The sequence below is a fragment of the Amblyomma maculatum genome, chromosome 10 (genome assembly GCF_055883805.1).
Source record: "Amblyomma maculatum isolate TAMU_Amacu chromosome 10, ASM5588380v1, whole genome shotgun sequence".
Lineage (NCBI taxonomy): Eukaryota > Metazoa > Arthropoda > Arachnida > Ixodida > Ixodidae > Amblyomma > Amblyomma maculatum.
The window spans coordinates 143,367,384-143,382,117 of NC_139353.1; the positions used below are offsets into that span (position 1 = coordinate 143,367,384).

General features: G+C 46.5%; 1 protein-coding gene across 1 annotated transcript in view; it reads left to right on the plus strand.

Annotated features, from left to right (window-relative positions):
- Positions 1 to 14,734, plus strand: part of LOC146177601 (membrane metallo-endopeptidase-like 1) — a 70,265-nt gene that overhangs the window by 8,640 nt on the left and 46,891 nt on the right. The window contains exon 2 of the mRNA XM_084581159.1: positions 2,969 to 3,144. Coding sequence (XP_084437285.1) covers positions 2,975 to 3,144 — 170 coding nt within the window. The 5' untranslated portion in view covers positions 2,969 to 2,974. The remainder of the gene's footprint in view (positions 1 to 2,968; positions 3,145 to 14,734) is intronic.

The window sequence follows — 14,734 nt, forward strand, 5'->3', positions numbered from 1 at the left end:
TCTAAGACATGAAATTTTCTCCGTCACATCTACTTGACCCTACAGGTAGCAGAACCCCTCAGAGGCAGTGCCTACAAAAGCTCATATATGCATATGCAGACACATCAGCGGATCGTTTTCTTGAACTGAAAGACAAATTCCTAGCCAAGCCTTTCTAGATTATGCCGGTCTGGAAAACACGCAGCTCGACTACCCCATTACTCTGGCTGAGGTAAGGGCAGAAATTGCCAAGCTTAACTTTAAAACAGCCTCCGACCCAGATGGATTTACCGATAAGGTACTCCATAACCTAGATGAAGATCCACTACGCTTCCTAACTTAGTACATGCCGAAATGCTGATCAGAGGGCTCAATACCAAACATGGAAAACGGCACATATCATCCTAATTCCAAAACCAGGCAAACCCCTCAGCCTTGAAAACCTTAGGCCAATTTCACTCCCCTCTCGTCTAGGTAGGCTCATGGAGCTTGGTATTCAGACCCGCCTCAACATATTTATGGAGGAGCAAGAGCTGTACCCCCCTTGCGGCCAAAACGTTCTACACATGATGTAATGCTTCAGCTAAAACACAGAATTATAGATGTGAGAACGCGGCACACCAGAATCATTCTCGGACTAGGCCTGGAGACGGCTTTTGATAATGTCAGACATGAAGCGATCTTAAAGCTGTCTACGAATTCGGGTTCGGAGCCTGCGCCTACAACTATATCCGGGACTTTCACTCAGATAAAAAGACCTTTCGAGTTGATCTCCACTCGGATGACTTTCCCCTCGGCAACAAGGGCGCCCCACAGGGATCGGTCCTCTCGCCTTTTCTCTTTAATATCGCAGTCCTCAACTTCCACAACAAATAGCGCAGGTCCCGCAGCTCCATCACAGCCTCTATGCGGATGACATTACCTTGTGGACCGCAGAGGGCAGTTATACCCACATCGAGAAGAGCTACAGCATGCCATTGATATTGTAGTGTATTATGTAGACCCCAGACGGCTGCGATTCTCTTCGGCTAAGTCTGAATTTATTATATTCCGCAAAACCAGATTTCTCGCGCAACCTCCACCGGCCATTGAACTCGAAATTCGTGTAGTCCCCATTCCTCAAGTACCCAAAATTAAAATCCTAGACCTAACCTTAGAAGAACGCGGCTTCAATAGTGATGCAATTCAAATTCTTCAGGGAACATCGAAGCAAACTGTGCCACTCATCTGCCGCATTAGTAACCGCCACTCCGGCTTGAGGGAAAAGAATACTCTCCGCTAAGTACAGGTCTTTGTGATCAGTCTCGCAGCCTATACATGCCCTTACCTAAATCTAAAGTCAGCTGAAAAAGAAAACGCGGAGGCCGTAATAAGAAAATGCGTCAAACAAACAGTTGGGCTTCCCATTCACTCATAAATGGGGGCGCTATACGTACTCATCATACACATGTTGCAGAAGAAGAAGCATTGCTCTATCCGTTGAGGGATCCTCGGGTGAAACCGTAGTCAGCGACTCGAAACTGACTATACGTAATTACATGTTGGGAAGAATCTCCCGACAAGCAGCGCGCATTGTGCAAAATTTTCCGCGCTCACTTCGCATTCACTTAATATGGACGCCTGCCCATGCCTCCCATTCTGGTAATAAGGTGGCTCATAACCTAGCTGGGTACTGCCGAGCTGGGACATGCAGCCCACGCTCTATAAACTCCGCCAAGGACAGGTTGTTTTCTTATAGAAAACGTCTGCCGCACTGCAGGTTTGCCAGACTCAGATTTTTCCCCGCGGACAAAACGCTCACCAAACGCCAGGCCAAAGCATGGCATAACCTTCAAACTAATAGCATCCAAATTCCAAAGTATGTTGTCTATATTCAGAAGGACTCTATTCATATAAATGCAAAACTTGTGATGCCGAAGTCGATTTAAATCATACGATCTAGAAATGCCCACAATCCCTACCTACGAGACACTTCATAGGCTCAGACCCGACCCGGGGACAAGGATAAAGCTCATTCAGCTGGCTGAAAGCGCCGCCGCTGCCCAAGGGACAGCGGCCGTCGTTTAAGCGGGGTTTGGTCATTCGGGTCGCTCGTCTATTTCCGCTGAAAATAAAGTTTCTCCACCACCACTACAAGTTAACCATGCTGCAACTCGTGCCACAGATTTCAGGCCTGTCTGAACTTGAATTGGACGCTTCTGGGCAAGGCGCTTGCTCGGGGTGACATTGTGAGCAACTGCACAAACTGTCTTCGCATTTCTGGGCCATAGATAGTATTATATCTCCGTGTTTAATGTGACAAGCCTCAAAGTATTGGTCTGGATCTGTAAGTTTGAAAAGACCCGATATGGTGTGCGCTTAATATCGCGCGGTTCTATGGGAGCTTCAATATATTGAACACAGTGAGCGATGGTGATCGTTTTTTAATAAACATGTTTTCATTTTTCCTGATTCTATAGAGAACAAGGTTATTTCTTCTGGTTCTGTTTTCTGTATCGCTGATCCGGGGGAACAGTAAATTTACCCGTGCGGTGTTTGCAGTTCTTTCTCATGCAGCTTTTTTCGCTTCTGATTGCTTGTCGTTGATGTCATTGATGCCAACACAGATGCTCCAGAGAAGCCCCAAAACCAAATGTTTTATGATCAGCTAATCTGATTACATAGACTTGAGCCGCTCTCGTACTCCTGTTTTCCCGGACTGCAACTTTTTTAAGAACACCAAGAATACCAGCAAAGTAAGGATCGAAATTACATTCAATATCTCCAGCTGCGTGTGATTGCTGGAGGGCTCTTGAGCCAAATTACGCACGTTTGACTTGAAATGAACAAATAATGAACGGAGGTGAAGCCAAATACTATAATGTGGTTATCCCTTGTGTTACTTTATCATCGTTCTTCAAATGAGAGATTTGCTCAGTGCAGGTTCAGCAAAACACCAGGGTACGTGGCTAACGTGGCCTTGCAACATTCTCATGCCTTGCTGACGCAGGAAGTTATGCCCAGGACAGCCGTTCGCGGCCTGCAGCAGATAAGGTGGCTGCAATTAAAGGTGCTTGGTTCGGCGCTGGTTTCCATTGGTCTGGTGGTCGTCACTCTGCTGCTGATGCGGAGAGCTCATCGAATCCCACGCGCCCACTGTGCAACAAAGTCCTGCGTCGAACACAGGTGAAACAGCATCTGATTTTGTTACCGCCCTTGAGCTGAATTTTGAATCCGTTTACATTCTTTAAGCCCTCTTCGCGCCAGAGATCAGCGAGATTTGTCCGACTATCGTAGCGAACCTGGAGGCGAACATGCAGCTAACTTACTTACTTTCCTTCGAAATAGAGCATCCCCCTAACCTGCTCTCGCATTTTTGCATTCTTGGCGGAGGTCTGATTTGCCGGTGATAGCGGGTGTCAGAGCTATTACGGCTCATCGCCCGCCTGCTGCGACACCCTACGGCGCGAAATGGTTGAATAGAAAATAGTACGATACCTGAAGGATAGCCCCGGCAATTTTTGAGCATTTCGATTTCATAATTACATACCATTTCTATTCTTGGTAAATTGTTTTTATGCATCATAAAAAGTATTTTCAAACAGAAACCACGAAACTGAAAGCGAAAGTAGGTTTCGACCGACCTGTGACATCAATACATACCAGCTTATGACGTTCCGAATATTGCCCCAAAACCAATCATGCGCGCATTACCTAAGTGCCGCCTGTACCTTAAAGTTCGTGTCAATATTTTTATGAAATGACGAAAAGCAAGCTCAAGCCTTTCTGGAAGCCGTTTTCTGAATTTCTAAGGCAATCAAGGGTCTACCCGCTATAAAAGGGAATCATTTGTATCTAATAATTCATATATTCTTCAGCTGCCGCTTTTTATATCAAGAAATGGGCCTTTGCCTTTATTTCTCACTTACTAAAGAAAGGAGTGAGACAAGGCTGCATACTGTCGCCCTGCCTATTTAACCTATATGCTGAGTGCATCATGAGGAAGGCCGGTCTGGACGAGTCTTCAGCTGGAGTGAAGATTGCTAGGAAACGTCTCAACAACCTTGGATATGCGGATGATACCACTTTAACTGCAGAAAGTGAAGGGGAATTCAAGAGGCTTCTGATGGGCGTACAAGTGAGTGATATGAGTGCTAACATTAAAAAGACAAAGATTATGGCGTCTTGCCCTATCAAGTCCTGGAGCATCAAGGGACAAGACGTGGAAGCTGTGACAGATTTTCTCTTCTTGGGCTCCAAGAATACCCCGGAAGGAGACTGCAGCCATGAAATTAGAAGACGCCTGCTTCTGGGAAAGAAAGCCATGGCTAGCCTTGACCGCTAGTAAAGAGCAGAGACATTACACTGCCAACCAAGATCCGTATAACTCCTGCTATAGTCTTTCCAGTTGTGATGTATAGATGCGAGAGTTGGACTGTGAAGATGGCTGATCGCCGAAGAAATGACGCGTTTGAATTGTGGTGCTGGCGGACACTCTTGAGAGTTCCTTGGGCGGCCAGAAGATCAAATCAGTCGATATTGTCGACCATAAACCCTGAGTGCTCATTGGAGGGTCAAATTCTAAAGTTAAAGCTCAGCTACTTTGGTCATTTGATGAGAAGAGAGGAGTCGCTGGAGAAAGATTTGATGTTGGGAAATGTTGAGGGTCATCGGAGAAGGCGCTGCATGCAGATGAAGTTATGTGATGTTAGGAAGGTAGTGGGAGACCGGAAAGCGTGGCATGATATTTTCTATATGATCACGAAGAGTCGGACACGACTGAACAACTGAACTGAACTGAACTAAAATCAGCTAACGATCTGAAATGTTATTACTTCATGGGTTCTTAATTGGGATTACTCGAGCCTGTTTCCCATTAACCAGTGGGGGTATTTTAAGAAAAAATGAACATGAATTAGTCTACATCACTGAAAACAGTAGGCTATTGAGCTTCCATAATATGTAAACAGAGAGCCTTTAGGAATTTTCGATTGTTCTCATATTCCAATTTCTAGTTTTTATAAAATTTTCCTACAGGTGTTTAAGTGCGTGACAATATTTTATAGTTCTTTAGCTGCACATTGCTTAAAGTTATTATGTCAACAAAGGTGAAAGCGATGGTAGAGATGTAGGTAAGAATTTTATAATTCGAACACCTGTCGTTAGGCTTGCGAGTAAAGAAAAATGTGTGAGATGTCGTTGCCAGGTGCATCCGTCAACAGTCGTTTCAGAAAGAGGCGCTTATCTCTCAGTAAATAAGTAATGAAATGTTGCACGTTGATATTAAAAGTACCCTGTTCTAGAGTCGAAGAATAAAAACGTTGGTGTGGTTTAGCTCTGGTTAACCCTAGTTAATTTGCAAAAGCAACGGCTGCATGGCTACGCTTGCGGCAAAATGAAGAGTTGGATGCATAAGTTCCCTTAACGGTGTTTTATCGTTTTTATGCTACAGTCGGTCGCCCACAGAACACACACTTCCAAAAGGGTTGTTCGTGAAAAAGCGGTGGAACTCTCGCGTGGCCGACTCTTGCTCGCCCACTCTTTGTGCAAAGTCTGCGCGCCGACCACCTTCGACTTCTCTAGGCTCAACGATTATTCGGCCACAGCCCTGTTCCTTCGATTCCAGAGACCTGCAGTGCGCTCTTCGTCCATTGCTTCTCCATGCCATGCCCTGAGAGATTCGTTGCTCCTGTAATTTGTGGCTAATGCATACGAGTGTCGAGCGAACACTTTGGCAGCGGGCGACCGAGCATCGAACACAACCAGCCTTCCGTTGAATGCATTACATTTCACTGGCGTTTTAGGTGGTGGTGGTAGAGGCGTTTATTGCATCTAAATAGGGGGGACACTTAAGCTCCGCCTTTAAGGGTATGACGCGATAGCGTAGGCTACCAGCCCACATTTAAAGATCCGCTTTAACCAAGCCGTATGAACGTGCCTTAGTGGCCGATAGAGATAACGTGAACTGAAGGGTCCTGGCAGGCTGATTCTGACATAACCGTCCCATCTGCAAAGAGAGACCCAAGTTGGCAACACCTGCCATTTTAGGCTACGACATACGAGCATACGCAATGAGCCGAGCTGGCTGGCGTAGTGTTGCTTTCGCAACAAACAAAATCAGACACCCTCGTGCGTACAGTGCGTACACCACACTACTGGCGAAGAGTGAAGACTGAAATTTTGAATTTTCTCGCCGAGACTCGTGAAAAATGTCAGCTTCGATTTTTGTATCTTTCAGATATACTATTACATAGACAGTTGTTTTTTATTATGAATCCTCGTCTTCCCATGACAATAAACATGTGACGAAGCTGCGGCTTTCAAGCATTTTTGAGACCGACTACTGGTCCATAATCGACTGAGCGAGTGAGGATAGTTACGGCCTACTGCAGGAGCCATCAGCTTCTGAGTGCAGTGCCTGGCTGCTCGTTGCTTGTGTGGGACCCTGCCACCACACGGGAGTGTGGGAAAATGGGTTGGAAAATCGAAGGATATAACACAAGGGTGCCGAAATTGTAATTCGAAGGGCTATGCTGTAATAACATCAGAATGCTCACCACGTCCACTGTATAGGATGATTTAATCATTTGCGTCGCGGGAATTCAGCGAACCAAACAAGGATGGAGCAGGACATCACACAAGTAAAAACTTGCATTGGTAATTTCAGAAAGCCAGCGATTATGTTTCATAGAGTGTGAGGGGCTTCTAAGGTTGGCGCTGGACTCTCGTTCGGGCCAAGTTTGTTACACACAAGAATTTATTTTTGATGTCCGAAACTTGTATTGGGCCGAATGTAGTTGCACAGGAAGGCAATCTATAGCGAAAAAAAAATTGTGGTATTGCACTCAGCTTCCCTTAAAAACTTAATGGCGAAAGCCTTTCCTTATTTTCTTTTACCTCTTCCGTCTTCTGTTCTACCTCTATCTTGCTTATTTGTGTACTCGTTGTAGTTTAATTCTTTTCTTTGGTTTTGTCGTCGGGAACATCGCCATCTCAGAACTCGTCTCCTTGACATGCGAGAGTTAAGAACTATCTCTTAACCATCCGAAAGAGGGAAACTATGTCGACGTAGCAACCTATTGCGAGATCTCGCGTACATAGCTCGAGAGCAATTCTTGTGAACGCGAGATTTTCACCATGATCCTAGAAGGCATTCACCTTTAAATGCCCTTGGAGAATATGCGCTACCTGCATACAGATATCTTGGTCGTCCACCTTCTGTCACTTTTTTTCTCTCAGATCTTTCATCATAGAAATCACTGTATTTATTTACAGGGTGAAAGGGCAGACGGTCAACGCAAAGATAATAACACACGTGCTTGCTTGCTACGTTTTATTCAAGTGAAAACAGCCGACACATGTCACCTTCCTAGCTGATGCGCACGCTTGCATGCAACGAGGAAACAGCACCAAGCTTACCAATTTAAGCGCGAGAGAAATTTCTGCTCAGTCTGGCGAGGAAAACAAATGACTGCCATAGCTCATACCTACTTTACGCATTTAAAAAGTCTCCAGACTTTCGGACATTCTGTTTCCTGCTTTTACGCATTGTCATCACATCGCGAAACCGCGTCTCAGAGTGCAAGACAAGTCGCTCACTCTCATTGTTTTCAAATTTTCACAAATATTCAAATAGGGGCAGCTCAGTTGAACCCCTGTAGGCAGCGCTTGTAGACCCCAACTGCGCGAGCTTCTTTCTCTACAACTGGTAAAACCAGGTGGCATTATCCCTTCCCTCACAAAAAGCACGGAAGCATCAGGTGCGGCAGTGGAGGGCAATCAAGGCGCGGTGTGAATGGTAGCGGAGAGCAATAACGAAAGTAACGTATGTAAAAGGGCTAGAACCACAACGGCATCAAACATCATCAAATAAAAAAAGGTTTAAGTCGGGCATTGTGCACAGCTTTGGAGTGAGGTTTGCAACGGCCAGGCTGGCTAATACCGCCGAAAAGAACCACTTCATATGTGACGTCCGCTACACGGCGCAGTATTGTGTACGGACCGAAGTATGAGCCCAGCAATATTTCCGACAGTCCCGGGCGTCTCACAAGGGTCCAATCCCAAGCTTGTTCCCCGGGTGCATAAATGACGCGCCGGTGCCGAACGCTGTACCGGAACGCATCCACGATCAGCTGGTGTTGAGTGTTGAGGCGTACAAGTTGACGCGCTTCCTCAGCACACTGAGAGAATAGCTCAGCGTCCTGCGCTAACGGCTTGTAGTGAGGAATGCACGGTACCATGGCATCCAACATAGTCTGAACGTCCTTTCCGTAGGTAAAACTAAAAGGGGTGAACTGAGTCGTTTCTTGCACGACGTCGTTGTAAGCGCGTGTCACATAAGGAAGGATCTCATACCAGTTCTTGTGCTTCGCGCCCTCATACTTCGAAATTATATCGGCGATGAATCCTTTCCATCAGCCCATTACGTTGACGGTGATCAGCCATAGTAGTGCAGTGGCTTGTGTAACTGAGATCAAACACGTTTCGAATGAGCTATGCCGTAAACACACTGCCCTATCAAACCTCACGCGCTGCCGCGAAATGTTCCAATCTTTATTTGTTGTTTTTCAACAGCTACCGGCATGTGGTCTTATCATTCTGATTCTGGGACGAGGCTCAATTCTATATTCTTTGTTCTTTCCCGCTTGTCTCGAGAACAAGCTTTATTTGTAGCACAAGATGCACCAAGACGTGTCTCGAAGATTTCGGCCACTCGCATATTATTCCCAAATGTTCTAGGTTGTGCTGGTCACCGTTTGCGGCTTTATCTAGATGTTTCTTACCCGAATTTAAATTGAGCGTTGACGGGAGTGATAGGCTTTTGTAGATAGGGGATAACCGAGAATGATTGTTGCTATCGTCGCCACCGATCGTTTGGTTCTTTTGTGGGCGCAAGTCAGCCCAATAAAGAGTTTATTCAAGTAAGGTTCAAGCCTCCTCATTTGTTTCCAACGGCATTGTCACCACTGCATGACAATACGGTGGGGCACAATGCCTCAAGATTATTTGGCACATGAAACAATTGGCGATCTCAGAAGTACCCCGTTCCACTGCCTTTGTTTTCGCATATTTTGTTAAATAGTCTCTTGTAACTCTCACCCCTTTATTACTGGCTGCAGGCCTAAGGAAGCGGCCAAAAGATCGATAATAACTTGGTAGAAATTTGCGGTGAAATTTGCTGCAGCCGGCCTACAAGCTTTAGCTGTGGTAGCATGTAGCGTTGGCACTGACAGGAACACATGACGTAATGGTGAACAGCGGCCTCAAGTTCCGGTGAGTAGTAGGCCAAACGAACTCGGGTAAGCGTGCGGGTGAAACCTAAATATTTGGCGGACGGAGGATGGTTCATCGTAACAAGAAAGAAGGATGTCGCGCCAATCTGAAGGAACAAGAGATAGGGTCGGTTTCCACTACTTGAGTTCTTTTTCAGAAAATATCGTTTCGCAAATAAAACGAAGAGATCGGTAAAGATGACGGGCCACGCCAGCAGCACGACCCTTCCGGTGGTTAATAACCGGTCAACGTTCGTCGTCTGCTCGTTGTCGTGCCATCAGTTATGTGTCACTGACCATACTAAGGAAACTACCTTCATCTGTCTCATCTTGCATCCCATAATCACCTCGGTCTATAGGGGCACATGATAACGTGCGGTGTCTTCATATTTTCTCCCAGATTTAGAGGCAATGATGTAATCGCATTCCTGTAACCACAGACTCCACCGAACCAGGTGCCCAGATCACTCGAAGGCTCACCAGCCAGCACAGGGAATAATGATCGCTAATTACTTGAAAGGGCGACCGTAGAAGTAGGGTAGAAGTTCATAGTGACCCAGACAACAGCCAAACACTATTTTTCCGATGTAGAATAATTCCGGTGATCACGAGAAACAGTGCGGCTGGCGTACGCCATCACCATTTCGATTCCAGCTTGTTATTGGACGAGTACAGCAACGAATCCAGCGCCGCTGGCATCAGTGTAAACCTCAATGCAAGCTGCCTTGTCAATTGTTCAAGTACAGAAGGTGTTTGCAGCCGTCTGGGAACTCCTTGAAAGATTTTTGCTGCTCGGCAGACCAGACAAACAGTGCATCGGTGTCAGACCGCAATCTTGGAGATGGCAGGTATGAGGCGGCGACAGTAGGCGCAGAAACCCAGGAAATGCTTTACGCTTTTCTTGCTCGTGGAAACAGAGAATTTTGCTATAGCGCTAATTTTATCGGTATCGGGCTTGACTCCGTCTGCACAAATTACATGGCCATGAACCTTCAGCTCAGTATAACCAAAGTGACATTTCTCAGACCTGAATGTCAAATTAGCCAATCGAAGAGAATTCAGAACATTTCTCAGCTTCCAAGGTGTTGTTCAAATGATTTGGAGAGCACAACGACGTCATCCAATTATACTAAGCAAATTTGCCATTTAAGGCCCACGAAGACCAATTCCATCACCCGCAGAAAAGTCGCCGGTGCTGACAATAGGCCAAAAGGGCAATAAATTAGGCGCGTAGAGGTCACCGGGGGTACCAAATAACGTCTTCTCATGGTCCCGTTCATCAACTTCTATCCCCCAGTACCCACTGTTCAAGTTAATGGATGAGTAATACTGAGCCAGGCAAAGCCTTAGGGGGAGTCGTCGATGCAGGGTAGCGGGTAGATATATTATTTAGTCAAATCACAATCATCACAGAACCGCACAGTTGCGTCTTTTTTCTTCACTAGCACGACTGGCGACGAACACGGGTTGTGTGAAGGTTGAACGACACCAATCGTAAGCATCTCCTTGACTTGTGTTTGGATGGCCTTGCTTTCCTTAGGGGAGATAGCTTAAGGTTACCTCCGGATGGGTAGGGAATCCTCGGACGTAATAATACGGTGTTTGGCAATGGCCACTTCACGCACCTTGATGAAAATGCACAGCAGGCTTCATACTTTTTCAGCAGATCTCTTAAATCAAGATACTGATCTGCGGAAAGCACTGAACTAATCGATGCCATCGAGGGGTCTGGGGAGAGGGATCACGGTTTTAGATGCAGAGCAGTCTGAAAGTTCTTGGAATTGGTTGACGAAGGCAAGCACCATAGCACAAAAAGGTGTCTGTGCTATTTCAAAAAGTTAGTAAGCGCAACCTTAGACTGTCCTTGACGAAAGTGGATGAAGCTTTGCACTGTGCAGATACCATGTGTAAAGAAACGTGGATGATTTTTCTCGGTGACATCTGTCCCATACGTAGACATTCGCAGGCGATAGGCACAAAGACATTGGCCCGGAAGGAATTGTAGCTTTGTCCACGGAAATTCTCAGCGCCGAACAATGATGCAGAATGACCGAGTCAGGATCCCCGTTCTCTGTTTAAAATGTGACGATGCGCTGCCTAAGTTCAACAACAACTCCATTATTCCGCAGTAAATCTACAGATATCACATCCCTTGAACACTCCCGGACCATGAAGCACTTAAGAACAAATATGTCGTCGTGAATTTGCAACCGAGCCGCTCACTGTCCTATGGAGCTGGTTACGTGTCCACCAGCGGTGCACTTTATGCGCCTTAGCGTAGAGTCGTAACGTTTCGAATTAACGTTTCTAGTTTGCAACTCGAAATACAAGTATTCTCCGATGTCCACTCATGCACTTAACTTGTGCCCATCAAAAACAAACTACTGGCATTTCAAGCGACAGGCGGTTATGAATCAGTGATGTTGTGGTTTTTATAGGGCTGGTGGTATTTTCCGTTCGCGTCGTTGGGGGGACTTCATCGCTATGACTTCAAGCGACACCGCCCCGGAGGTCGCCATCTTTATTTTCCCCGGCGGGGGCTAGCGTATCGTCCATGTGCCCCACTTTACAATTTCTGGAATGATGCGGAGAGGTAGCAGCGAGAAGGAGATTGTGAGATCCGGCGCTGTTCAGTGTTTTTAAAGAAAACATTTTGGCCAATTGGTTATGTATTGATTCATTGCACATGGTAACTAGCACCGTAAGCGCGCGTTCAGTGACATTCTGTTCGATTTCCCTAGGTTGTTGTGCGTAGGATGGCCATCGCGAGTTGGGGGACAACCCTGCAGGCCCAGCTCACGTTAGACGCTGTGTCGGAAGACATGGTGTCACGGGAGAAAGAGAAGATGTAAGAAAGAAGAGCGCAGTGGTATTTTTAAGAGATGCATAACACGAGGACGGATCCGGAAATGAGGGGGAAGAAGAAAATGAAGTTAACGTATAAAAGGAGGAGTGGTGACGTGTACAGTGCAGGAAAGGTCTAGGTGCACATTTTGGCGCGCAGCCTTCAGCTGCTGAGGAGGTGTTAGTTCGTTAGGCCTACTGAGCAGGGTAGTTCCCGCCGACTGATGACCCCGGTCTCTTGGATCACGACGCTGATAGTCTTCGAAACGTGGGCCTTGTGTCAACGCCTCCGGAACGCCGACTCAGCCAGCGGGTGCTGCTAAGTTCCGAGATCTCGACAGCGGTACGAGGACGCTCGAACATCGACATCCAACTAAGGTGACGTGACAGCACCGACTCCCTTCACCTTGTGCTCCTGAACGCTCCTCTTGTGAAACACCGGCGTCTCTTGAGACAAGGCACCACCGGGTTTTGGTCCGTACTACGCGTCCGAGATAGCGTTAGAACTACCCGCGTTTAGTAATAGTGCGGTATGAGTGTGAATTTGTGGATTACGCGTGCGGACCATTAGTGTAGCAGGACTGTGATGTTTTGTAGTTATTTTAGTGTATATGTAGTGGGATGTTTTGTTTTTTCAGTAATCCATAAATTATGGCGTCTTGACTTTCCCCTGGTAGACTTCTCTCAGCTTTTTGAAGCCAGTGGGCACACAGCGCTTACCATTCTGCACAGTAAGAATACATGTGCGTGACAATATTTGAACAGATGGCCAGGATCGGCACAGTGAAACCAGAGGGGTCTTCGATCGGGAACATTCCAGATATCGGATCTGCGCCGATGCGCTCCTTGATTTGAAGCATAGTGGGCCGGCAGCACGCATGGCAAAGGATCATAAGACACGGGTGCAATCTGCTACGGAGCTATTGTAGACAAAGGCGTCATTGGAGTTTGTCGTACAGATAAAAATGGCACTGACAATGAGCCAGGACGTCCTCAAATATCCGCGTATGTTGAGGTCCTGACCTCAGCTGTGTAAGACTGTAGGTCATCACTAAGTGATTGAGGCCCCATGGCTTCAAGTACTTCGGCGCAACGATAACGGCAAAAAATGTTACCTACGGTGGAGGCACACTGCAAAGGGCAGTTCGTCTCGCACAAGAGACTGAAGGAGTTCGCGGAACGGTTCACTTGTTCCTTCATAAGCCGGAAGCAATTCCATAAGGGATGCAGCGAAATAAGGTCTGTTATTGTCGATGCTTCTGGCAGGAATTTGGCCACTTGAGCCGGAGCACTGCGCACAAGGCCAGCAAACCGCTTATCATTTACGCCGTTCATTAAGTGGCACAGTTCCTTATCCTCCGACAAGGCGGGATGCGCACGGCGGAGCAGTCGCGTCATGTCTTCAACGTACAATGTGACAGTCTCATTGGGCATCTAAAACGAGGCTGGAGTGACCGCTCAGTTGGTTCTCGGCAGTCTGGACTAATTTAGTCCTCGAGAATGCGATGGCGAAACACACCCGGAAGTCTAAAGGGCTTCGCAGTTCCTGTACCACGTACAAGTGCTGTTTTCGTTGGCAGTGTCATCTCAGTTATTAGAAGAGACGACCATCTCGACCTGGGAGAGCTAGACTTTAGTCTTCCTCTGGTTTACCGTAGAATGACTCCGATACTCGCGGAATATGCAGGGTTAATGAACAGTACCTTGCGCAGGCTTGAAGGGCAGCCGCACTGGTCGACTCGGGTTGCTCCGGTACCGCACCTTGCATGGCTTCTCGGAGGCAAGGCCCTGAGATCTTTTCTAAACGTTTGTGTTCGGGTGGAATGCCAACATTCCTTCGGGTAACATGGTAATCGTTGTCTCAGAAAGCGCAAAGCTAGAGTCCATATCGAGAGGAGGACCGCAGGACATAAGTACTGAGCCGTTATCCAGCAAGCAACCACCAAATACCTCAGAAGTATTCAGGTAGCAATATATATCTTATTCATGTTCCCTCTTTCATTGTCGCGCCTGTGCCAATTGTACACCACCACTGTTCCGCGACGCCAAGATTCTGGGTAATAGCGGACAAAAGACATCTCGTGAAACCCTGGAATCGTTTTATATAAAAAAATAGCTCTTTCAGTGACGCGTCACTTGTTCTTTATTAGACTGAGTACGAATCAGTTTTAAGACAATTTTGACAAGAATGGCTTTCTGCCTTTTACACATATGCATCGGGTGGAAAGGCTATTACGTATGCTACTTTTATCTGAGTAGCAGTTGTAGCAAACTTCTGTGATGTCATCTTTCTTGTGTCCGTCTTAGCTTGATATACACCTTGTCATCAAGCAGATTTATTTTTGTTAAATGTACAGTTTTATAGTTGAATTGAGGGAAAAATGTTTCACCGGGAACTTGACAAGTCTGAAAACCAAATAGCTCACCAGTTAAATCGCTTAAATATTGCCGCGAAATCTTCAAAACTGTATTTGTCGTTTTTTAATACCCGCCGGAATACGGCCTTATCACTCTGATTCTGGATTCCGTATCAGTTCTGTATTCTTTGTTTGTGAATGCTCGATGTCGCGAGTCGCACCTTTATCAGTTTCGTTATAGCGCAAGATGCACCGAGATCTGTCTCGAAGATTCCGGCCACTCGTGTGTCTTTCTACAAAGTT